The sequence below is a fragment of the Acanthochromis polyacanthus genome, chromosome 3 (assembly GCF_021347895.1).
Source record: "Acanthochromis polyacanthus isolate Apoly-LR-REF ecotype Palm Island chromosome 3, KAUST_Apoly_ChrSc, whole genome shotgun sequence".
In the NCBI taxonomy this organism is placed as follows: Eukaryota; Metazoa; Chordata; class Actinopteri; family Pomacentridae; genus Acanthochromis; species Acanthochromis polyacanthus.
The window spans coordinates 634,481-660,354 of record NC_067115.1 but is presented as its reverse complement, the minus strand read 5'-3'; the positions used below and the strand labels follow the sequence as shown (position 1 = coordinate 660,354).

Below are 25,874 nucleotides of genomic sequence, written 5' to 3'. Positions count from 1 at the left end.
CAGAGGAAACAACAGTTTGACCACCGGACAACCACAGATGAGTGACGTTCCACCAAAACAAGAACCTGAAGAACATTTTGGAGTTAAACAGTGGAAGTTTAATGAGATGAACAAAACAAAATGCAGGTTGGAAGAAGAAACATTGTTTGTGTTGGTTCTATGAAGAAGAACATTAGAAACAGAGTTTATCTCCTTTCTCTTTGTTATCCTGTTTCATAAAACAGTGAAGAGAGAAAACTAGAAGTGTTTCCTTTAACAGAACCTCCTCTGCAGCATGTGGACACCTCTCATTTAGCTACAGTTATCTCTATGCATTTCTGTTTCAGTCTGTCTGATAGAAGACGAGTCGCCCCCTGCTGGCTGGAGGCAGAAACACTGAAAGAACCACAAACAATGATGACACGCTTTACTGCTTTATGACGTCATCAGGTGGAGCTCGGAGGAGACAGGTGAGAAGAAGCTGGAAAAGGTGGACTGATGAGGAGCGGCGGGAACGTCGGCTCAGATCATAGCGAAGTTCAACCACTGCAGGAGGACAGAAGGGCATGAGCACAGGTGTACTTCAGGTGTAGTTCAGGTGTACTTCAGGTGTAGTTCAGGTGTAGTTCAGGTGTAGTTCAGGTGTTTCAGACTCACCTGGTTGAAGTCGAGCTCGATGGATCCGCTGTCGTGAGCGTCGACCTTCTTGAAGACCCCTGCAGAGAAACACAGATGATTATAAGGAACTAAAATGTGATTTAAAACATCATTGAAGTATCACAAAACTGTAAACAGTAGTACTCCACAAGTATTTAAAAATACAGAGGAGATAAATACTAAAGTGTTTAAACGGACTTAAAGTACTATAAAGTATCCAACAGGAAGGTCAGTAATCTGATAGTATTTCAGTCAGAGGAACAAACACTAGGAGTGGAGTACTTCTACACTGTGGTACTTTTACTCTGTAGCGGTACTTTTACTCTGTAGAGGCACTTTTACTCTGTAGAGGCACTTTTACTCTGCTGTTGTGGTACTTTTACTCTGTTGTGGTACTTTTACTCTGTAGCGGTACTTTTACTCTGTAGCGGTACTTTTACTCTGTAGCGGTACTTTTACTCTTTAGAGGTACTTTTACTGCGCTGTAGTGGTACTTTTACTCTGTAGCGGTACTTTTACTCTGTAGCGGTACTTTTACTATGCTGTAGCGGTACTTTGACTCTGCTGTAGCGGTACTTTGACTCTGTAGCGGTACTTTTACTCTGTAGCGGTACTTTTACTCTGTAGCTGTACTTTTACTCTGTAGCTGTACTTTTACTCTGCTGTAGTGGTACTTTTACTCTGCTGTAGTGGTACTTTTACTCTGTAGCGGTACTTTTACTCTGTAGCGGTACTTTTACTCTGTAGCTGTACTTTTACTCTGCTGTAGTGGTACTTTTACTCTGCTGTAGTGGTACTTTTACTCTGTAGCGGTACTTTTACTCTGTAGCGGTACTTTTACTCTGTTGTGGTACTTTTACTCTGCGGTGGCGGTACTTTTACTCTGTAGCAGTACTTTTACTCTGTAGCGGTACTTTTACTCTGTAGCAGTACTTTTACTCTGCGGTGGGGGTACTTTTACTCTGTAGCAGTACTTTTACTCTTTCAGTGACTCACTGAACATCATCTCCAGCCTCATCAAACAACCGACGAAGTTATCGAAGTCGATCGTCATGTCAGGATCCGAGTATCGAGCCACCAACAGCTGGTAGATGGTGTTGTTCAGGGTGAAACCTGCAGGGGGAGCAGCTAACATTAGCCACTGAGGAGCTAACAGAGCTAACAGTCATCAACATGCTAATGTTAGCACTGATGTAGAAACGTCTTTAGAAAATATAGAGTTTATAGAAAAATGAGCAACAATGAAAATGTTTCCAGATTTATCAATTTTAGCATGTTCTAAACCCGCGATGCTACAGCTAACGGACTGCTAGCGATTCAGTGATAAATCCTAACAGTTCATCTGGAGTCACATTAAAACAATTTAACTAACTTTATATCTGACAAACCTGTAATTCATTCTTTATAGAACACAATAGAAATATTTCTGTGATGTTTGTGCATTTGATGGTTCTCCAGGATGGTCCATGTAGCTTCTGATGCTAACATGCTAATGAACACAGCAGGACGTACCGTCTGACAGTAACATCTGACAGCAGAAACAGAACATTAGTACCGAGACAACACAAGAAAGACTGCAGGACGAGAAGAAGGAGAAGATGTTAGTTTGATTCACTGTTTACCATCAGAGATCCTTCAGTTTTTTCACTAAGGAGGAAACATGGAGATAGAAAAATATCTACAGGACGAGGAGATCAGAGGAGCTTCAGGTGGAACCAGCTGGAGGTTCTGGAAGACATTTGGTTTCTCCTGAAGCTCCTACCATTACTAGGACCACAAGATCTGAAAGGTCTCAGAACATGAAGAACCAGAACCGACCTGCATCTTTGAAGGCGACTCTCATCTCTGGAGTGCTCATGGTGCCCGAGTTGTCCAAGTCATTCTTCTTATAGATGGACTGCAAACAGGAGAGAGCTCACATTTACAGAGTTCCTGAACTCATCATGGCAGGTAAACACCAAACAACAACAAGGAGAAACAACAAACAAATAAGACTCAAGACAACAACGAGACAGAAAACAATAAGGAGACACAAAAGAACCCCATTGGTAAACAACCTGGTGCAGAAGGGCCTACCAGGTATCTCTGAACCTTCTTCCACAGCGTAGCGAACTCTCCAAGGCCAAGCTTCCCGTTGCCGCTGTCCTGCTGCAGGTTAAGGGTGACATCACTGCTGCTCAGAGGTCATGTGACCTCAGGTGGTTTCCTGTTTTTATCACTAATGTCCTGTAAGACTCTAAGACCTCCATGAATCCATCCAGGGTTTGATGGTTGAAGATCTGAACCCTTTGGAACTGATTCTGGAGCTAATGTTGTCTCCTCATACTTCTGAGGAGGTTCTCAGTCATCCAGGTCCTGGAGATGGTAGGAGCTCCAGGAGAAACCAGCTGTAGGTTCTGGAAGTTTCTAGAAAGGTTTTCCGAGGCCTCGAGTTTGTTTCTCTTCCAGTTGTTTCTCCCAAAGCTCCTATGATCTCCTCATCCTGTAGATGCTGTTCTGTCTCCACGTTTCCTTTCCAGATCTTTAAATATAAAGAACCTGAGAACCTCAGGCTTGTCAAGCGTTCTGCCCTGCAGCAGAATTTCGTGTGCTGCAAGTGCCCCCTAGTGATTTTTCCATAGAAATGATATTGATACTATCAGCAGGGCATTTTTGAAGAGAGGTTTAGTGCTGTTCAGGAGAGGATCTGGATTTTGCTTCTTCTTCTCCTGCTGTTTTCATTTTAATGTAGAATATTTGAAAAGAACATTGACATTATTCAATTAACAAGCTAGCCGATCAGGATGCCTTACAAGTGAAGTTCAGCATACCAGCCAGCACTCTGGGAGAAGCTCTCCACCACATGAGGTTCACTGAGCGTCGCATCAGCCGTCCTTAGGAACTATTTGTCTGTAAGTATCTCAGTTTGTTTCCACAGTGATGAAAATCCAGACATTTGTTAACAACTGTCTGAGAAGGATCCTCCGGATACGCTGGCCGGACACCATCAGAAACGAGGAGCTGTGGCAGCGGACAAAGCAGAAACCTGCAGATGAAGAGATTCGACAACGCCGTTGGAGATGGATAGGCCACACTACGGAAGCCAGCCACCAACATCACAAGGCAAGCCCTCAGATGGAACCCCCAAGGAAAAAGGAAGAGAGGCAGGCCACGAAACACCTGGTGACGCGACCTTGACGCCGACGCCAAAAAGACGGACTACACCTGGGGACAGCTGGAGAGACTGGCCCAGGACAGAGATGGCTGGAGAGACCTTGTCGGTGGCCTATGTCCCAGGAGGGGCGACAGGCATAGATAGAGAGATCTCAGTTTGTTTGGCTTGCCTTTTTCTATTGTGTGTTTATGTATTGATTTTATTCTTATTTCTGTTTGCAATTTGTTCTTGTTACAGTTTTACGGTTCAAAATAGAGTGATCCTTAATCCCAAGAAAAGTCACGCCTTGGGTTTTAGGAATCGCACATTAGCTAGCTGTCTACCTCTGGAACTAGAAAAAAGGACAGAATATCAAGGATACGTCCATGAGGTTCACCATGGTTCTGCAGGTCTCTGAGCTGAAACCATCCGTCTTGATGTCGGTTCCTGAACACAAGAACAGAGAAGAACTCAGAGTCCAACCTGCTGCTGCTTGATGGAATCTGCTGAAGGTTCTGCTCACGTTTGGCCACGATCTTGTTCATGATGGTCTTCAGCTCCACCGCAGAGATTTCCATGTCCTAAAACACACGAAGAGCCAATCAGAGGAAGGCACACCTAAACACACCGCCAATCAGACAGGATGTGATGTCACAGCTGTTCAAACTTACATCTCCAGCCAGTTTGGAGAAAAGTCCTCTGAATCCTGCGTCCACCTCATCATCTGACACCACCTCCTGCAGTCACCATGGCAACCATCAGATTGTTAATGAGGTCACTGGTTTGTGTGACATCACAGTAGAAACTGCTGATATAGAAGCTCAGAAAGGTCAAATGAACTGGATGCTTTTACCTTACATAAGTTTGAAACTGATAATTCTTCTCTGTGTTTTGACTAAAAGTATTTTCTTCAAACTGACATTTTTATGCTTCATGGATTATGAAATTTTTGGATCACAGATTTTAATACAAACAGATTTCAGTCATGTATTTATTGAAACTGTGAAATAAATTTGTGAAAAAATCATAAAAAACACTAAAGAGCCCAAATTATGCTTTTCTCCAGGTTGGGTTCCGCCAGAATTTTTGTCCTGCTTTGTTGATCAGAAACACTCCAGCTGTTCATCATCTGTTTAAGCTCCTCCCCCTCCTGAATGCTCCCTCCTATCCTAACATTTGCCACTAAGAAGCTAACAATAAGCAATATGCTAACACTAGCCACCAAGGAGCTAACAACCAGCAATATGCTAACATTAGCCACTGAGGAGTCAACAATCAGCAATATGCTAACATTAGCCACTGAGAAGCTAAAAATCAGTAATATGCTAACATTAGCCACTAAGCAGCTAACAACCAGCAATATGCTAATATTAGCCACCGAGGAGCCAACAATCAGCAATATGCTAACATTAGCCACTGTAGCAAGACTGCAAAGGCTCTGGAATTCCTGAGCTGATCAAAACTCAGATAAGCTGTCCCTCTCTTCAGCACTGACCAACACCCATCTCTATAGGAGGATTGAGACATTTGTATTTCTGTAGGTTTTCATTCACAGAAGGATGGAACTCCTGTGAACATTTAAACCCCTGGAATAACTTCTTCTTTTTAAAAGACAATGACTTTCAATTATATGCTATGGATGTTTGTTTAATGAACTTTCATGCTAAAATCCCTTTTCAGCTTTAGGAGACCCTCAGCCGGAGACGTCTCTGCATTCCACAGATCAGATAACAAGTCGTAAAACTTTATGGCTGAAGGCTGGAACAGAGAGAGACACACTCTTTAACTGAAGAGACTAATTACTTCAAAGTTCATATTTCTAAAATTTATTTTGTTCTTTCCTGATTACCAAAGTTATACTGAGATTATGTTGTACATCATATCCAAAATTGACGTTAATATCTTTGACAGAAGCCTAGATATCGAAATGCCTGGTTAATTGATCTCTCCCACAGGATTTTGGAATGAATTCCCTTATTAATCTCTGAATTTCCTCTCCATTTAGGTTGAATGATGACCATTGTATTTACCTGTTACCAAATCTCTGACTTGTTGTTATATTCTCACTGTGATACATATTTTTAATGTCATAAACATAAACATATAGTTATGAATGAAATGATTCACATCATATGAACATATGTATTAATCTACACATTTCACTTTCACACAACTGAATATGGTGGGATAGACAGATCGTGTTTTGCGCGTTTAATATCATATTTTAATCCATTCTGGACTCCTCTTTCTTCTCTACTTTGTGAGAACAAAGAGATTCCAAATTCCACCAGACTCGCGCCTAAAAGTTCTCTCTCTCCGCCCAGGTCCTCCCCTTAGCTGGACCCACAGATAAAGTCAGCCGTAGCCCACATCATCTAGCTTACTCTCTCTTACCCCTCTCTTCCTGAGAGGCCAACCAAAGTCTCTCTCATTATTTTCTTACCTAAAGCGCGTTTTTCCTATCTTTGAAATTCCCTCACCATCTAAGTCTGTTAACTATTTATCTTTTAACATTTTTGTAACTTAAGGAGACATTTTGCTCAATTTTAAACCAACGTTATTCGTTTAATCTGAAGAACCGATTCAGAACCAGCATTTATTTTTCTTAATTTTGACAATTTTTCATCAACACCCGTTTTTCTTGGCTAAAGCCTGAGAACCATCATTTTTAAGCCAAGCAACACTCAGCTGAGACCTGTCGAACCAGGTCCATGTGCACAGAACCGATCAACCCGCGGCAGGACATCAAGGCGGCCATAACGACGACGCACCGCTCAGAACCCGCAGGTCCAGACCGTGTGCTGCGAATCTGAAGGCCTGCAAGTCCCAGCCCCATGACGGTTCACTTCAATAACTCCAGCTGAGTTTGCTCTGATTCCATTCTATGGGTGATGTACTAACCGCTTGGTCAATTAATTCATTTAATCAATTTATTCTTTTACAAATCATTAGAATTCTTAATCCAAATTACCGATTACCTCGTCAGGTTAGCTCTGGCTAATCCTCACCATATTTCCTTCTCTCTCACACCTACTTCCACATCTCTCACACATGCACACACCACAGACACACTCCCACATTCCACACACGCAAACACACACACACACACACACACACACACACACACACACACACACACACACACACACACACACACCATATCTACCTTGTATATAGTTCACTTGTCATTATTTTCATAGAATAGTTAATAAATACCTCATTATAGACCAAATTACAGTCTTGTGTTTCTTTGTGTAGAATGTGGTCAATTTAAACGAGGATTCAAGACTTTTTGATATGAGATTGATCAAAATTTTTATGAATATTAATTTTTTTATTAATATTAATTTTTTCCCTAGAGATCTAGGGTGGTGCCCCAATTATTAATAACGAGAGCAATAAATCATAACGTAGTACCGCTACACCACCGAGCAGCTAAAAACCAGCAATATGCTAACACTAGTCACCAAGGAGCTAACAACCAGTAATATGCTAACATTAGCCACCGAGGAGCCAACAATCAGCAATATGCTAACATTAGCCACTAAGAAGCTAACAATCAGCAATATGCTACCTCACTGACCGTCCACAGTACGTGCGGCTGCGTGGCTGTGAGTCAGAGGTGGTAGTCTGCAGCACAGGGGCGCCCCAGGGCACCGTCCTCTCGCCCTTCCTCTTCACCATCTACACCTTGGACTTCACCTACAACACGGACAGCTGCCATCTCCAGAAGTTCTCCGATGACTCCGCCATTCTGGGCCGTGTGTCTGAGGGGAACGAGCTGGCGTATCGGTCGGTCATCATGGACTTTGTGGACTGGTGTGAGCGCAACCATCTGTGTCTCAACACCAGTAAGACGAAGGAGATGGTGGTCGACTTCAGGAGAAGGACACTCCCACATCCACCAGTGAACATCCAGGGGCAGGACATTGAAACAGTGGACAGTTTCAAGTACCTGGGTGTTCACCTCAACAATAAACTGGACTGGTCCCACAACACTGATGCTCTGTACAAGAAGGGCCAGAGTCGCCTCCACCTTCTGAGGAGGCTGAGGTCCTTCGGAGTGTGCAGACCTCTACTAAGGACTTTCTACGACACTGTGGTAGCCTCTGCTTTCCTCTACGCTGTCGTCTGCTGGGCCCCGGGCAGCACAGAGCGGGACATGAAGAGACTGAACAAGCTGACCAAGAGGGCCAGCTCTGTCCTGGGCTGCCCACTGGACTCTGTGATGGATGTGGGTGAGAGGAGGATGTTGACCAAGCTCTCATCCATCATGGACAACAGCTCCCACCCACTGCACCGGACTGTAGTGGAGCTGAGCAGCTCCTTTAGCACGAGACTCAGACACCCTCAGTGCAAGAAGGAGCGCTACCGCAGGTCCTTCATCCCCACTGCCATCAGACTGTATAACACTACTGTGTAGTTGTTATTATGTGCAATATTTATTATCTTGTACTTGCACTTTCGTGACTTTTTGCACTCCTCTGTTTTTTGCTCCTAAGAGCCCTGTAACAGTAAATTTCTCCTTTGTGAGATCAATAAAGTCAATCTTATCTTATCTTAACACAAGCCACCGAGGAGCCAACAACCATCAATATGCTAACATTAGCCAATGAGAAGCTATCAATCAGCAATATGCTAACACTAGTCACCAAGGAGCTAACAACCAGTAATATGCTAACATTAGCCACCGAGGAGCTAACAGCCATCAATATGCTAACATTAGCCACCGAGGAGCTAACAATCAGCAATATGCTAACACTAGCCAATGAGAAGCTAAGAATCAGCAATATGCTAACACTAGCCACCGAGGAGCTAACAACCAGCAATATGCTAACATTAGCCAATGAGAAGCCAACAACCATGAATATGCTAACATTAGCCACCGAGCAGCTAAAAACCAGCAATATGCTAACACTAGTCACCAAGGAGCTAACAACCAGTAATATGCTAACATTAGCCACCGAGGAGCTAACAGCCATCAATATGCTAACATTAGCCACCGAGGAGCTAACAATCAGCAATATGCTAACACTAGCCAATGAGAAGCTAAGAATCAGCAATATGCTAACACTAGCCACCGAGGAGCTAACAACCAGCAATATGCTAACATTAGCCAATGAGAAGCCAACAACCATGAATATGCTAACATTAGCCACCGAGCAGCTAAAAACCAGCAATATGCTAACACTAGTCACCAAGGAGCTAACAACCAGCAATATGCTAACATTAGCCACCGAGGAGCTAACAGCCATCAATATGCTAACACTAGCCACCGAGGAGCTAACAACCAGCAATATGCTAACATTAGCCAATGAGAAGCCAACAACCATGAATATGCTAACATTAGCCACTGAGCAGCTAAAAACCAGCAATATGCTAACATTAGCCACTGAGAAGCTAACAATCAGCAATATGCTAACATTAGCCACCGAGGAGCTAACAATCAGCAATATGGTAACACTAGCCAATGAGAAGCTAACAATCAGCAATACACTAACATTAGCCACCGAGGAGCTAACAACCATCAATATGCTAACATTAGCCACCGAGCAGCTAAAAACCAGCAATATGCTAACACTAGTCACCAAGGAGCTAACAACCAGCAATATGCTAACATTAGCCACCGAGGAGCTAACAGCCATCAATATGCTAACATTAGCCACCGAGGAGCCAATAATCAGCAATATGCTAACATTAGCCACTGAGAAGCTATCAATCAGCAATATGCTAACACTAGCCACCGAGGAGCCAACAATCAGCAATATGCTAACACTAGACACCAAGTTGCTAACAATCAGCAATATGCTAACATTAGCCAATGAGAAGCCAACAATGAGTAATATGCTAGTATTAGCCACCGAGCAGCTAAAATTCAGCAATATGCTAACATTAGCCACCGAGGAGTGAACAACCTGCAATATGCTAACATTAGCCGGTGAAATGCTAACAACCAGCAATAAGCTAATGCAGCAGGAACAGGACAGTCTGCTTTGATTGATCGACCAAAGCCAGGTGGATTCTTCTGTCCAATCAGTAGATGGTCTCGCCTAGCCGCACTAGACAACCCATGGCAACGAATTTAATTCTCTGCCAGGGTCGGTCTAGTTACCCTCGGTAAGCCTTGAGTTTGGATGCTCCTAAAACTAGCTGACGAATCACCATGAAGTGTAGAGTCAGAAGGCGGGCGTAACTAAGTGACAACAGAGGCGCGACGATTCTGACAGAAACAGCCCGAAACAACCATAGAAACAAGGATAGACAAGAAGATGGCTGCGGACAATAAACAGTTATGTTTCGACTCGGCTTTGGCCACAGCCCTTAAAGATTTCTGTTAACATGTCTGTAATATACTTGAGCTTCACCCATTGACTGTATAAATAAGGCTTCACCGAGCTCCCGCATCCTCTGATTTCCGGTGCTCTAGGAACTACGTCAGCCTATTCGTTGCGCTGATTGGTTGTATACCTATCCAATTGCTGCATAGTGATTTGATAGACAACCTTTTAGCCCGCCTCCCTCCCTGTCGAGAGTTCTTAGACCCTTGCGTCTTCAGACCTGGGTCTAGCGCAGCTAGGCTAGAGACGGTCTGGAGACACATTAGAACAGTAACAAGCTGCAGATTTTACTCACGTCGTCCAGCTCAGCATTAACCGGGTCGTCACAGGGTCTGACAGAACCGAGACAGAAAACATGTTGAGGTTCTCAGAAGAACAGCTCAGTGAAACAGAACCACAGAACGGGTCCGGGTCTTACAGGGTCTCGGACTGCTTCTCGGAGAACACCCGGATGCAGAAGTCCCCGTTGAGGTGCGGCTCAAAGGTGGACGGGACGATCAGGTACTCTCCAGGCGGCAGCTTGAAGCGGCTGCTCACCTCCCGCAGGTTGATGAAGGTCTCGGACCGGGCCGTCTGGGCGTGGGTCAGGAAGAAGTTCTTATCCAGGTGCACCTCCCGCTGCCCGTGGAACTGCAGGGCGACAGCCAATCGGGACAGCCCTTAGTGACAAAGTGGGCCAATCAGCAGCATGTTACATTACATCACTTCCTGTCCAGATCTCAGCCTGAAGAACGAAAACAACAAAATCTGAAACTGAAGAGACTGAAAAACATCTGAAGTGATTTAAAACTGGTCGACAGACTGAAACTTGTCCGACGTGTTAAAACTCTGTAGCGCCTCCAGGAGGTTAGATGATGAACTCCGTCTTATTCAGGGCCTTTGAAGTTCTTCTGTTCTGGGTTCTACGTTACTCACCTGTTTTGGAACCTGAAATACAAAGAACAGAAGAATAAATGAATGAAGACATAAATCTGTGGACGAATCTGTGACTTTAATCCTCTGAACCACAAAACCTGACAGAATATAATTACTGAAACACCCGAAGTTCAACTTTCTGATGGTCCTTGAACGCATCGGGTGGTTCAGCTGGAGAATTTACCTAGTCTAAGATTAAAAATCAATTTATTCTGCACAAAGCAGATAGTTGGAGATCCACCCAGCATGGTGGAACATCTACAGATGATGAACAGAGTAGAGAGGAAAAATGGAGATAGAAAAACATCTACAGAATGAGGAGATGACACCACCACAAAGGGACGAAAAATGACAAAAACAAGTTAGAAAACAACAAAAATAAGACATAAAATGACAAAAAAAAGACACAAAACAAAAATAAGACACAAAATGACAAAAAAAGAGTCAAAACAACAAAAATCAGACACAAAATGACCACAACAATGCATGCCTAACCCGTCAGGAGAAACCAACTGGAGGTTCAGGAGGATGTTTCTAGAAATGTTTTCCTGAGGTTCAGGAAGACAGTTCTAGAAACGTCTTCCAGAACCTCCAGCTGGTTTATCCTGAAGCTCTGACCATCTCCAGGACCTGATGACTGAGAACTTCCTGAACTATGAGGAGACAACATTAGCTGCAGTAGATTAAAGTGATTCTGATGTTTGAAGCTCAGATTTGGTTCATTTTCCAAAAGCTTTGGACACCTCCAGGAGTTGTTTTAAACAGTTCTGTGTTTCAGAAGTTTAAAGTCTTGATCTGCTGTTCAGCTCTGACCTCGTAGATGGCGAACCCGACCGTGTGCATGTCTTCACCCTGTTTGCGGAGCTTCCTGCGGTTCTTCTGGATCAGACCGACCAGGAAGGTGCAGCCCTCCTCCCCATCATCCGGGTCATCGTCCTCCTCGTCCAACTTGATCACAAACTGAGGGTTCATCCAGAACGTGTCTGCAGAGAACAAACAGGAACATCTTTATATGTGCAGCTCGACAAACCCTCGCAGAACCTTCACAGAACCTCCTGGGTTGGCCTGGATCAGGACCGACGTAGGCAGCTTCAGATCCAGAATCATCTTCATGGTCCAGGTGTGTTACTGCCACCATCAGGAAGAAACTCAAACTACCACCTGCTGCTGAGAAACCATTGGTCAGGATGGTCAAGAGTCAACCAAGAACCATCAGAAAGCAGGTCTGGAAGGAAGAGAAGCTGCTGGAACACAGCTGTCAGTGTCCACAGAGTTCTAGAGGATCCATGAAGAAGGAAGTTCTTCCTCTAGAAACAGAACCTTAAAGCTCCATTCATCACATGGACAAAGAAAAGACCTTCTAGAGGAAAGTTCTGTGGTCAGATGGAAGAACAACTGAAGGTGAGGCCTTTAACCCCAAGAACACCAAAGCTACCATCCAGCATGGTGGTGGCAGTATCATGCTCTGTGGAACTGGAGCTTTCCACAAAGTAAATGGAATAATGAAAAAGGAGGATCACCTCCACGTTCTTCAGGAGAACCTAAAACCATCAGCAGAAGGTTGATCTTGGACACAGTTGGATGTTTCAACCAGACAATGAGCCCAAACACACATCAGACGTGGGAAAGAAATGGTTCCATCAGGCTGGAATGAAGGTTCGAGAATGAAGGTTCTAGACTGGTCTCCCCAAAGTCCTGACTTAGACCCATCAAGAACCCGAAGAACCAAGTCAGAAAGACCACAAATGTAGAGTACATTTGTGGTCTTTCTGACTCAGACTTGAGTCAGTTAAATTGATATTATGATGATGCTGCCACCTCCATGCCTGACGGTAGGTATAGAGTCCAGAGGAGTCAAAGATAAACCAGAAGACTAAAACCAGAAGAACCAAACTGAGGAGGAAACGGACAAATTTAACCAAATATTAACATTTCTGATCCAGCAGATTTGATCATTTTCCAGAACATTTAATAAATCTATGAAAGAGAATACAGCAGAGGCAGAGCCACAAACAAAAAAACCTCCATGATGCAATTCAAGGAAAAGCTACAAGGATTCAGACGGCAGCCCCCCTTAGATGACGAACTCTGGGCAAAAATGTAAAGACGACACTAACACAGTCAGTCACATTTTTTCAGTTTCTTATTTATATACCTGATCTGTTTATGAAACACAGCTGGTTATTTTGATATAATATAAAGTTCTATGATTCCTACTTCTTACTAATGCAACATATTAAAATAGTCACATCACAGAATTTCAGCCATGACGGTAAACGTTACGCAGCCATCTCAAAGGGCCCTAGTCTTTGCAAAAGGCAGCATATCCCTGACATGCATGACATCTCTAACCCATCAAAGGCTCACTGAGAACGAGCCCCATTATTGGGAGCAAAAGACCTCGAGGAATGTTATGGCAGTCTAGTTCAAACCATAGATGTACTTCTAAAGTTCTATTGTGTTCTGTTGTGTTCTATGCTCATAAAAAATACAGGGATGTACGACATTTGTGTTGTGTACAGGGAGAACCTTAGTTTATCCTCCATCCTCAAGAGACCATGGCTGATATCCATAACCTTAAAGTTATTTCTTTTCACATAAACGAGGTCCTCAGTCTGATTAAAAGATGCAAAACCTTCAGTAAAATGGAAAAAGAAAATACACAAATTGTGTTTCTACAGGAAACATACCTTAATGCTACTGAACACGAAAAACTTGAAAGAATGTGGTTTTCTAAAGTGTACTGTTCATCAGATAAATCGGGCCATAGGAGAGGGGTAGCCATTCTGTCATCACAAAGGGTTACATTTGAATTATTTTGCGAAATAAACAAATAACAGAACAGGAATTCAATCTCTAAGCTCTCTCTGAATGGTATAAGACTTTTAAATTAGAGTTAATACCAACTCTACTTAAAACCTTTAACACAGCTTTGAAAGACAGTAGAGCTCCACCATCCCTGTTATCCTAAGGAAGGAAAACATAGATTAGACTGTGGCTCATACAGAACAATCTCAGTGCTCAACACAGACTATAAACTGTACACATCAATCCTTGCCAAGACAGTGGATAGGATGCTTCCCGAACTCATTCATCCTGACCAGACAGGATTTATCCTCCACAGACAAACTCATGGTAATACTAGAAGCTCGTTGCACATATTAAGCCATATTCAAGAACAAAAATTACAGGTTTTACTGGTCACTTTAGATGCAGAGAAAGCCTTTGACTCAGTGAGTTGGAGGTTCCTGTACAAGGTTCTTGAGAGATTCGGGTTTCATCAAAAATGTATTAATAGAATCGATACTCTATACAACAACCCGACTGCTGGGATAAAAATAAATGGATACCTGTCAGACAGGATAAAATTAGGGCGAGGCACAAGGCAAAGATGTGGTTTGTCTCCATTGCTTTTTGCACTTTATATAAAACCTCTTGCCCAATGGATACGGCAAACTGAACATATTAAAGGTATTGCTGTAAACGGTGAACAACGTAAAATTGCGGATGATGTCTTGGTATACCTAAGCCAACCAAACTCAATCACAGATAAGGGACAAATAAAAGACTTCCAAACCGTGAAAAGACAATATGCTCTAGAGAAACAAGACTTTCACAGATAACTACAGATACGGCATTACTATGACAAAGTTATTAAAAGTCCTCCACCTGACTTTGAAGATCCGCGAGAGAAAGGATTTCTGGGGGCCTATTCATCAAATCAGGAATTAAATAGAGGTATCATATCCAGACTATATAAGGGCCTTATATCTAAAAAGACTCACACCACAGCACACGTTCAAAATAACCGGGAGCAAAAGGGTAACTTGCTACTGTGACTTTCAGTGGAAGTGTACCAACTCGCATACATGGAGAGAGTTTGGCTGGAAGTGCCTGATTAGATTCTTCAGCACACTTTCTGGGACAGGACCCAAAATGCTGCAGACTGTGTGGGAGTCAGGAAGCAAGTCACTCGCATGTTTGTTGGGAACGTCCAGCTATAAGAATATTCTGGACAGAGATACACAAAACAATGGAAGAAATATTCAACACTAAAATACCGTTTCAATTGAGAACTTTCATCTTTGGAAATGTTGATCTTCAATGAGCAAACTCCAATAAATGTCTTTTTGGTGTTCTGATATCTGCTGGTAAAAATGTATAAGTAGGCACTGGATAGAAGCTGTTAATGAAATTAACAGAATGGAAAAAATCCCTTTTTCAGTCCATTTACAAATGAACAAATTTATGAATTTGTGGTCAAAATGGGTTTCACACGTGCAGCTGTCACAACCACACCCTCTGACAAATCTGTGCATCCTCTGTGGATGAGAGGATGGAACACTGCCTGGCCTTCATTTAATAAACACGCTCCGCTTAAAACATCCCCCGCCGTACATATAGTGCCTCGAAGTGCAAGATAATCTGTAGTGGACGATACACCAACAAAATGATACATCGTCACTACAATAAAATAATCAGGTCAAGGTCATACACCCCAAAAGGCAGATTTACATTACCAACAGGCTTAGTGTGCGCAATATGAATGAAATTAGTCAAGGAGTTTCTGAGATATGATCCGGAAACAAAAAAGTCTTTGAAGTGCCTCAGTATGACCTTGAAAATCAGGTCAAGGTCATACACCCCAAAAGGCAGATTTACATTACCAACAGGCTTAGTGTGCGCAATATGAATGAAATTAGTCAAGGAGTTTCTGAGATATGATCCGGAAACAAAAAAGTCTTTGAAGTGCCTCAGTATGACCTTGAAAATCAGGTCAAGGTCATACACCCCAAAAAGCACATCTATACTTCATAGAGATGGCCTGGGTGCAATATGAATGAAATCCCTCAAGTAGTTCCTGAGATATGCTCCGGAAACGAAATGCGGACGTACGTACGGACATACGGACATACGGACATACGTGACGACGCCAATATAAAAAGGGATACTTTTGGTTCTCTATTATTTATCAAATGTCCTTTTTCAGAATGGATAAAGCAATGCAAACACCCTGTTTTTAAGCACCTTTGTAAATGTACATCCCTTTGTTGATTTGTAGAAGAGTTCTTATGACTTCTTCAAAACTATGTCATAAAAAAGAGAAAAAGGATAAAGAGAAGAAATGAGATTCAAGTTGTGTTTTACATGCTGAATACTTTTGGAAAGCTGATTTGTACGTACTTGAAATGTATGTTATCCTTTGCAAATAAAGAATGGAAAAAATCTATGAAAGAACAAAAATCCATGATTGTTGTTGTTACAGATTCATGTTTCAGTGGTTCCACCATAAATACAGGGTTCTAGGAGTCACTGGAGACTCAGACTGAGTATAAATGTGGATTTATAGTGGATGTAATGATCTGCATTTACAGTGTTCTATAGTGTTGACAGTACACGAAGTACTAATGGTAGTATTTTACTAACAGGGGTGGTTCCTGCAGCCTCCAGCGGTGGATCCTCTCCTCCAGCTGCCGTCAAACTTACTGACGCTCCAGCATTTCACCGAGTCATCCCCGATGACGTCTGGAGTCAAAGTACAAACCTCGATACGGGAGTAGTGGCGCTGGAACTCACTGAAGGACATCCTGGAGACAGACAGGTCAGAGACAGACTGTAAGAGACAGACTGTAAGAGACAGACTGTAAGAGACAGACAGGTCAGAGACAGACTGTAAGAGACAGACTGTAAGAGACAGACTGTAAGAGACAGACAGGTCAGAGACAGACTGTAAGAGACAGACTGTAAGAGACAGACAGGTCAGAGACAGACTGTAAGAGACAGACAGAAAGGTTAGAGACAGACTGTAAGACACAGACTGTAAGAGACAGACAGGTCAGAGACAGACTGTAAGAGACAGACAGAAAGGTTAGAGACAGACTGTAAGAGACAGACAGAAAGGTTAGAGACAGACTGTAAGACACAGACAGGTCAGAGACAGACAGAAAGGTTAGAGACAGACTGTAAGAGACAGACTGTAAGACACAGACTGTAAGAGACAGACTGTAAGAGACAGACAGGTCAGAGACAGACTGTAAGAGACAGACTGTAAGAGACAGACAGAAAGGTTAGAGACAGACTGTAAGAGACAGACAGACAGGTTAGAGACAGACTGTAAGAGACAGACAGAAAGGTTAGAGACAGACTGTAAGAGACAGACTGTAAGACACAGACAGACAGGTCAGAGACAGACTGTAAGAGACAGACTGTAAGAGACAGACAGACAGGTTAGAGACAGACTGTAAGAGACAGACAGACAGGTTAGAGACAGACTGTAAGAGACAGACAGACAGGTCAGAGACAGACTGTAAGAGACAGACTGTAAGAGACAGACTGTAAGAGACAGACAGAAAGGTTAGAGACAGACTGTAAGAGACAGACAGAAAGGTTAGAGACAGACTGTAAGAGACAGACAGACAGGTCAGAGACAGACTGTAAGAGACAGACTGTAAGAGACAGACAGAAAGGTTAGAGACAGACTGTAAGAGACAGACAGAAAGGTTAGAGACAGACTGTAAGAGACAGACAGACAGGTCAGAGACAGACTGTAAGAGACAGACTGTAAGAGACAGACAGAAAGGTTAGAGACAGACTGTAAGAGACAGACAGACAGGTTAGAGACAGACTGTAAGAGACAGACAGGTCAGAGACAGACAGGTCAGAGACAGACTGTAAGAGACAGACTGTAAGAGACAGACAGAAAGGTTAGAGACAGACTGTAAGAGACAGACAGACAGGTTAGAGACAGACTGTAAGAGACAGACTGTAAGAGACAGACAGAAAGGTTAGAGACAGACTGTAAGAGACAGACTGTAAGAGACAGACAGAAAGGTTAGAGACAGACTGTAAGAGACAGACAGACAGGTTAGAGACAGACTGTAAGAGACAGACAGGTCAGAGACAGACAGACAGGTCAGAGACAGACTGTAAGAGACAGACAGGTCAGAGACAGACTGTAAGAGATAGACAGACAGGTTAGAGACAGACTGTAAGAGACAGACTGTCAGAGACAGACTGTAAGACACAGACTGTAAGAGACAGACAAGCTAGAGACTCAGAGACAGACAGGTCAGAGACATACAGACAGGTTCTTGAGTTTCGTCCTACCAGAACTCTCCGTCCTCGGCGTTGGCGTGAGGACATTCTCCCTCAACATATTTCCACTCAGATGACCTGCAACGGAACCATAGATCAGATTTAAACTGCTAGAACGTCCTCCAGAACATCTCAGTGAATGTTCTGCTGAAGAACAGTTCTGGAAGGTTCTGATTCTGTTTTAAATCCTCAGAACCCAATGCTAACCCAGCAGGTTCCTTCTTCAGGATTAAACTCAGAGAACAAAACCACGTTTCCTGATCTCAGGTTCTAAGTTCAGGTTCTGCTGGTGTTGGTTCTGTTACCCGTCGCTCCAGGCTCCGGTCCACTCCACCTGCCCCCAGGGGTTCCTCATCCTCACCAGCTTCTCCTTCCGGCCTCGGTAGTTCACCTGCAGACAGAACACAGCAGAACCTTTCATTCTGCTGTCGGTTGTCATCGGCTATCTCGTCACACGTCTCCATACCTCCACAGCGCCGGTCAGCGAGTAGGCATGTCCTTTCACCAGCTTCTGACGGGTCACAGCCTCGGAGTCAGCGGCACTCGTGATCTACAACAACACGGAACCAACTCATCAGCTTCATCCCCAAACCGGACCTTTAGTTCTGATCCTTGTTTCCTGCAACTCCTAAAACACCTAAAACTCCTGAAGCTCCCGAAGCTCATGGCACCAGACTCAGAACCAGCATGCTGGTGGTTTATTTTCCCGGCACTCACGTCGATGGAGCAGCCCATCAGAGCTCCGGCCTCCAGAGCCTTCTTGATGATCTCGAACAGGTTGGGCGGAGGTCGGCTCAGGTCGTAGTTCTCGGCGATTCCTCCAGTGAAGTCTTCGAAGCCCTCGGTGGTGGAACCTCCAGACAGAGCCTCATAGCATCCGTTGACCCTGAACACAAAGAATCGTTAGAACCTCCATCTGTTCAGCGCTAAATCCGGTTCCTGTCCCTGTTCTTCACCTGGGACTGCTGATTTAACTAAGTTTATTAAAGTCATGAGACCAAAGAACCACAGGAACCCTCCACCATCCACTGAGAGCGAGTGAACTGAGGAGGTTCTTACTTGGCGTAGGCCTTCTCCAGCAGGGCACTCCAGAACTCCCGGCCCTCCGCCGAGTGGACGAACATCAGCTCTCCGTCTTTAACCGGCAGCCGGTCGTCGATCACCACGTCCACCCACTCACCAAACTGCCAGAACTACAGACACACGGGGTTTAGGGGTCAACCAGGTCCTCAACCAAACCAACTGAGTCTTTATTCTCAGTAAGGTTCATGACCTCTAACCAGAGTAGTTCTTCCCACACTACCTTTAAGTCGTAGGAGCTTCAAGAGGAACCAGCCAGTCGGACTTCGGCTGGCTGGTTCCTCCTGAAGCTCCTACGAGCTCCAGGACCAGGATGAGTGTAGCAGCAATGGGCACCATGACAACGACTTCTGAGGAGGTTCGTGACCTCCAACCAGAACTCTAAAGAGTTCATGACAACTTGAAAATTGTCCAAATCAATTTTAATAAAATTTCAAAAGTGAACCTTATTTTAATTGTGGTTCATCATCCTTCAGAACAAGTTTTGTTACATCGCTTTGGACCATTTTAATATATTTTGACTAATTTTGTTCCATTTTTGAGTCATTTTGTTCCATATTGATACTTTTTTCAATTTTTTAGTCAGTTTGTTCCGTTTTGAGTCATTTTGGATCATTTTTCAGCATATTTTGGATAAATCTTGGGTATTTTAGGGAAGTCTGCAGTCATTTGGGGAAGCTTTCAAGGCAATTTAGGTACGTTGGAGGTATTTTGGTAAATTTCTGGTTCAGTTTGAACAATCTTCAAGTTACTGTGGACACTTTTTGGTAATGTTACTTTATTTTTAACTCATTTTCAGACATGTTTAGAATGTTTGTCGGCAGCTTTGTGGCATTTTAGTGAATTTTCAAGTCATTTCCGAACACTTTAATGTGTTTTAGTTAAATTTCAGAAAGGTTTCAGGTATTCTGGAAAGTTTTCAAGTTATTATAGGAAGATTTTGAGAAAATCTGGATAAGATGGAGGGTTTTTTTTGGCTCATTGTGGACAAACAGAAATATGTCCAAGGAAAAAAGCCTGCTTCTAGGACTCTAAAGTGTTTACACTAGGATACATCCCATAATAGTCCATTAAAAAATGATACATCTGGACCCACCCCTATGGACTTCAAGGACCTGGAACTGTGACGGTAGAACTGTGATCATTAAAGACGTTACTGGAGATTAGGATCCAGATGGTTCTGAGGAGGTTCTGGTAGAACTCTGATCCTGAATAAAGCTACAGCAGGTTAAAACCCTTGGGTACCTGGAAGTGGAAGATGCCGGCGTAGTCGTCACCAAAGCCCTGGTCGGTAGGAACGACTCGGGCCATCACATATTCATTCATGGTCAGAGAGGCGATGGCCGCCAACAGCCAGCAGTCACCTGGAAACACAGAGTGTCAGTGCTGCCCCCTACAGGCCACAGAGAAGAAGAGCACACCTACAAACCTCAAAGAAAACCATCACATTTGGTCTTCTGATGGATTTCTGTGGTCATTCGTGTTTCATTTCAGTTGTTTTGCTTCACATTTTAGATATTTTTCATCTGTTTTGCGGTCATTGTAAGCTACTTTTATTGGTTTTGTGTGATATTTTGGTCTTTTGCAGTTGGTTTTGTTCCATTTGGACTGAATAAAGGCTGGGTAGTGTCAGAAGGTTGCGCTGTGATAAAGCAGAAGAAGCTGGAAACAGTCTGTTGGTGGCTTCAAAGTTTGACTCTGACAAGTTTTACTGGAATTCAAGAAGATTGCTTTTAGTTTTGTTGTTAGACTTCCACTTAAGTAAAGCTTTAAAATGCAGATAAAAATACAAACTGGACAGACACAAAGACATGAGGACACAAAGACACGAGGACACAAAGACACGAGGACACAAAGACACGAGGACACAAAGACACGAGGACAAACAGCTGGTCAGGACAAACTCCAGAGAATCCTGAAGGTTGCTTCTGTTTGTTGTTGAGGAATAAACTAAAATGTGCTTAAAGAAAAGCTAAACCCTCAGACAGTTAGTTTCATGTGGGCTCTGATGAAGAAACAGAAAAGAATTAAAACCAAGAACCACAGAACCGACCACAGACAGGAGCTCTCACTCTGAGGAAAATTCCTCGACTCACAAACACCATCAGAGGAAGCAGCTGCAGCCTGGGTTAACTGGTTCTATGAGGACCGGCTCCTCAGAGGGTCAGAACCAGGAACAGAACAAGAACCAGAACCAGGACCAGAACAAGGACCAGAACAAAGACCAAAAGCAGGACCAGAACAAGGACTAGAATGAGGACCGGGACTAGAATCAGGACCAGGACAAAGACCAAAACCAGGACCAGAACCAGGACCAGAACAAGGATCAGAACCAGGACCAGGACAAAGACCAGGACCAGGACCAGGACTAAAATCAGGACCAGGACCAGGATCAGGACAGGACCAGGATCCCTCTGTATTGATCTAATGTAAGAATGCAGCCCAGTTCTAACAGAACCCTTCAGTTCTTCCAGAACCTTTAGATCCATATAAGCTGGACTATTTTACATTTAATCCTTTTTGAACCAAACACCAGAACCTTCACAGTTTAATGAGCTGCTGTAGAAACAGAACCAAACATTAAAATTTAAAGGTTCTTAAGAGCAGCAGAACCGTAGATAATCAAAGTATTTACAGTCTGAATAAAAGGTTCCGATGCTTTAAATTCTGACTTTATTCTTTATCTTCGTTGTTTTGGTGCTGAATGATTTTAAATGTGAGACAGAGTTCTGGATCAGAAAGACTAAAGAACCATAAGGGAACATCAGAGAACCATCAGGGATAATCCCTGATGCCCTCTGAAGGTTCTCTGAAGGTTCTCTGAGCGTTCCTGTGTTTTCCATTTGCGGTCCTCACACAGGCAGGAAGACCAGGGTGTGTGTTTGAGGGTGTGTCCTGATTGGTCGACGGCTCTCTCTCTCTGATGTTTGTCTCTCGCCCAACAATAGCTGCCAGGCGGCTTCCTGCCTCTCAGCCAATCAGGGCTCAGTGTGGCAGCGCCCTCTAATTACAGCAGATCCTCGTTCAGCTGCTTCACATTAACACGTTTAGAAACCACAACAACAGGAGAACACACAGAACCTGAACACAAACAGAACCTGAAGAAAAACAGAACCAGAACCTTCTTAGTTCTTCCATCCTCATGACTTTAAGCTGCAGTGAGTTATCAGAATCAGAACCAGAACCAGTCTGGAGATGAAACTGTTCCTCTCATAGACTCACCTGAGGTTTTTACCTATCAGACTCTAACCTTCTGGGTTATTAAACACTAGTTTAATGGTTCTGCAGGAACCACAGGGGAACATTCCTGCTGATCAGCTGACATGTCTGCACACGAACAGCAGCTAGGAGGCGTTTAAGGACAGCACTGTAAAAAACTGTGAGGGCAGCTGCAGTAGAACAACAACTCTCCTGTTCATCACCACAAACACTTCTTTATTTAGAACATGGAACATTTAAGGTCACAAATATACAGGTTCTAGTGTCAGTTCATTTCAAACACGTAAATTCAGAATCATTTTTAAAAAATATCCAAATAAGAAGGTGGTGGTGCGTTCAGGGACAGGAGGAAACACTCACCCAGAGCTCCTGGCAGATGTCTGTCCTGGTGGCCCCTCCTAGGATGAACTCTGGGTTGGAGACGAGTTCCTGGTGAGGAGATCAGAACATCACAAACAGACAAACATGGAGGTTCTTCAGTGATTTCCAGGAGCTCTGGGAGCAGAACCACAGAGAACCACGTTTACATTTATAGAGGTTCTGTTTGGTTCAGAGTGAAATTTTCTCTTTTGCTTTTGAAAACAAAACATTTGCAAACATCCAGCAGCATCTAGAACATCTAGAACCAGTAGATAAACATCTAGAACCAACTGATAACATCTAGAACTAACTGATAAACATCTAGAACCAGCTGATAAACATCTAGAACCAGCAGATAAACATCGAGAACCAGCAGATAAACATCGAGAACCAGCAGATAAACATCGAGAACCAGCAGATAAACATCTAGAACTAACTGATAAACATGTAGAACCAGCAGATAAACATCTAGAACCAACTGATAAACATCTAGAACTAACTGATAAACATGTAGAACCAGCTGATAAACATCTAGAACCAGCAGATAAACATCTAGAACCAGCAGATAAACATCTAGAACCAGCAGATAAACATCGAGAACCAGCTGATAAACATCTAGAACCAGCAGATAAACATTGAGAACCAGTAGATAAACATCGAGAACCAACTGATAAACATCTAGAAGCAGCAGATAAACATCTAGAACCAACTGATAAACATCTAGAACCAACTGATAAACATCTAGAATCAACTGATAACCATCTAGAAACAGCAGATAAACATCGAGAAGCAGCTGATAAACATCTAGAACCAGCACATAAACATCTAGAACCAGCTGATGAACATCTAGAACCAGCAGATAAACATCTAGAACCAGCTGATGAACATCTAGAACCAGCTGATGAACATCTAGAACCAACTGATGAACATCTAGAACTAACTGATAAACATGTAGAACCAGCAGATAAACATCTAGAACCAGCAGATAAACATGTAGAACCAGCAGATAAACATCTAGAACCAACTGATGAACATCTAGAACTAACTGATAAACATGTAGAACCAGCAGATAAACATCTAGAACCAGCTGATAAACATCTAGAACCAGCTGATAAACATCTAGAACCAGCAGATAAACATCTAGAACCAGCATATAAACATCGAGAACCAGCAGATAAACATCGAGAACCAGCTGATAAACATCTAGAACCAGCTGATAAACATCTAGAACCAGCAGATAAACATTGAGAACCAGTAGATAAACATCGAGAACCAGCAGATAAACATCTAAAACCAACTGATAAACATCTAGAAGCAGCTGATAAACATCTAGAACCAACTGATAAACATCTAGAACCAACTGATAAACATCTAGAATCAACTGATAACCATCTAGAAACAGCAGATAAACATCGAGAAGCAGCTGATAAACATCTAGAACCAGCAGATAACCATCTAGAAACAGCAGTTAAACATCGAGAAGCAGCTGATAAACATCTAGAACCAGCACATAAACATCTAGAACCAGCTGATGAACATCTAGAACCAACTGATAAACATCTAGAACCAACTGATGAACATCTAGAACCAGCAGATAAACATCTAGAAACAGCAGATAAACATCTAGAACCAACTGATGAACATCTAGAACCAGTTGATAAACATGTAGAACCAGCAGAACAGAAACATGTGGAACATTAGGCCAGTTCCACCCTGAGGCTGGTCTCTGGGATTTTCCAGGAAGCTCTGATGACTCATCTCTGTCTCACTGAGTCACTCATTAAATTCCTAAAATCACTCAGATCTTCTGACTAACATAAATAACGGTTCTCCTCCACAGTTACTCTGGTTCTCTGTTGGCACGTTTCAGAACATGCTTGTTGTTGACTTTCTGTGCAGAACTTTGGTTTAGAACGTGTTTCAGAAATAAAGTGATGGGATGTAAACTGATCCTGCAGATCTGGAACTTCTTCTGTAACGTTACTGAGTTATAGAACCAAACAGAACAGAGCAGAACCAAACAAAACAGAACCAGATTTAAGTGGATTAAACAGATTTTCTATCAGGAAGCTTAAGAGAGAATAAATCTGAAACATTTTCTGTAATGTTGTCTGATCAGCTGTAGGCGTAAACGACTGATTTCTGAATTCTGGTTCTTTTACTCTCTCTAGAACTTATTTCTGGACTCTAGTTCCTTTATTCTCTCCAGAACTTTTTTCTGGACTCTGGTTCCTTTATTCTCTCTAGAACTTACACTGGGTCTTTCTGGACCAAACCAACAGTCAAACTAAAGGTTCTCTGTGTTCTCCTGTAATGAGGAACTTTGCATATTCAGGACTGCTGCAGATGAAACCGGATCAGGGGGAACCTGGATCTGGAACTAAAACTTTCCTGACTGGACTCTGGTTCTACTCCTGGTCCAGTATTTTCCAGCTCCTCTGCAGGTACACGACCCCCCACCCCCCTCCAGCGGACGAACCCTCCCCCTCCCTTCCGCCCCGGTCCCCGGTGTTCGGTCCGGATTCGGTTCTTACCGTGGGCCTCTTCCAGGTGACTCCCCGGACCTTGTAGGAGTTGCGGCCCAGCTCGTTGAAGCCCAGGGACTCGGGCGCTGCGGGGAACGTCGGGTCGGAGAAGAGCTTCCCGGAGGACCTCATCTGATCCCGCAGCGCGTAGAAGTCCTGGTTCAGGTACCGGACCGCATTGGCGCTGGTGCCGAACCCGGCGGCCAGAGCGCGTTTCTTGGCCAGAGTGGACGCCACGCCCGACATGATGGAGACCAGAGAGGTTCTGAAAACTCCGCAGATTCTTCTGAAAACTTTTCCTCTCCGAGACCAGAGCCGCCGCCCCGCCGGAGGAGGAGCTCCGTGGGCGGCCAGAGGCGGCGCGTCGGGACGCGGCGGAACGGATCCAAACCGGTCCAGATGTTCTCAGAACCAACAGCAGAACTGAGCTCCGAGGGTTCTGCTGGGGTTCTGCTGGTTCTGTAAAAGGTCAGTCTGGTCCAGGTCTGGTTTCACAGTTAAAGTCGCTGATTCTCTGAAACAGGAAGCAGGAAAAATACGCAGAAATCAAGTTTGTGGTTTACAGATTGTTCC

General features: G+C 43.5%; 1 protein-coding gene across 1 annotated transcript; it reads right to left on the bottom strand.

Moving 5' to 3' along the window:
- Nucleotides 1-75: 75 nt before the first annotated feature.
- Nucleotides 76-25,764, bottom strand: LOC110971466 (calpain-2 catalytic subunit-like; the record flags this gene model as incomplete). Its single annotated transcript, XM_051945883.1, has 21 exons — nt 76-525; nt 637-695; nt 1,633-1,749; nt 2,455-2,533; nt 2,713-2,781; nt 4,152-4,216; nt 4,293-4,350; nt 4,441-4,506; nt 10,403-10,439; nt 10,526-10,737; nt 11,023-11,034; nt 11,836-12,005; nt 16,450-16,610; nt 18,130-18,195; nt 18,423-18,508; nt 18,584-18,667; nt 18,835-19,003; nt 19,177-19,310; nt 20,443-20,561; nt 22,777-22,845; nt 25,311-25,764. Coding segments are annotated over 21 exons (2,310 nt in total), but the record flags the coding sequence as incomplete, so codon positions are not given.
- Nucleotides 25,765-25,874: the final 110 nt, after the last annotated feature.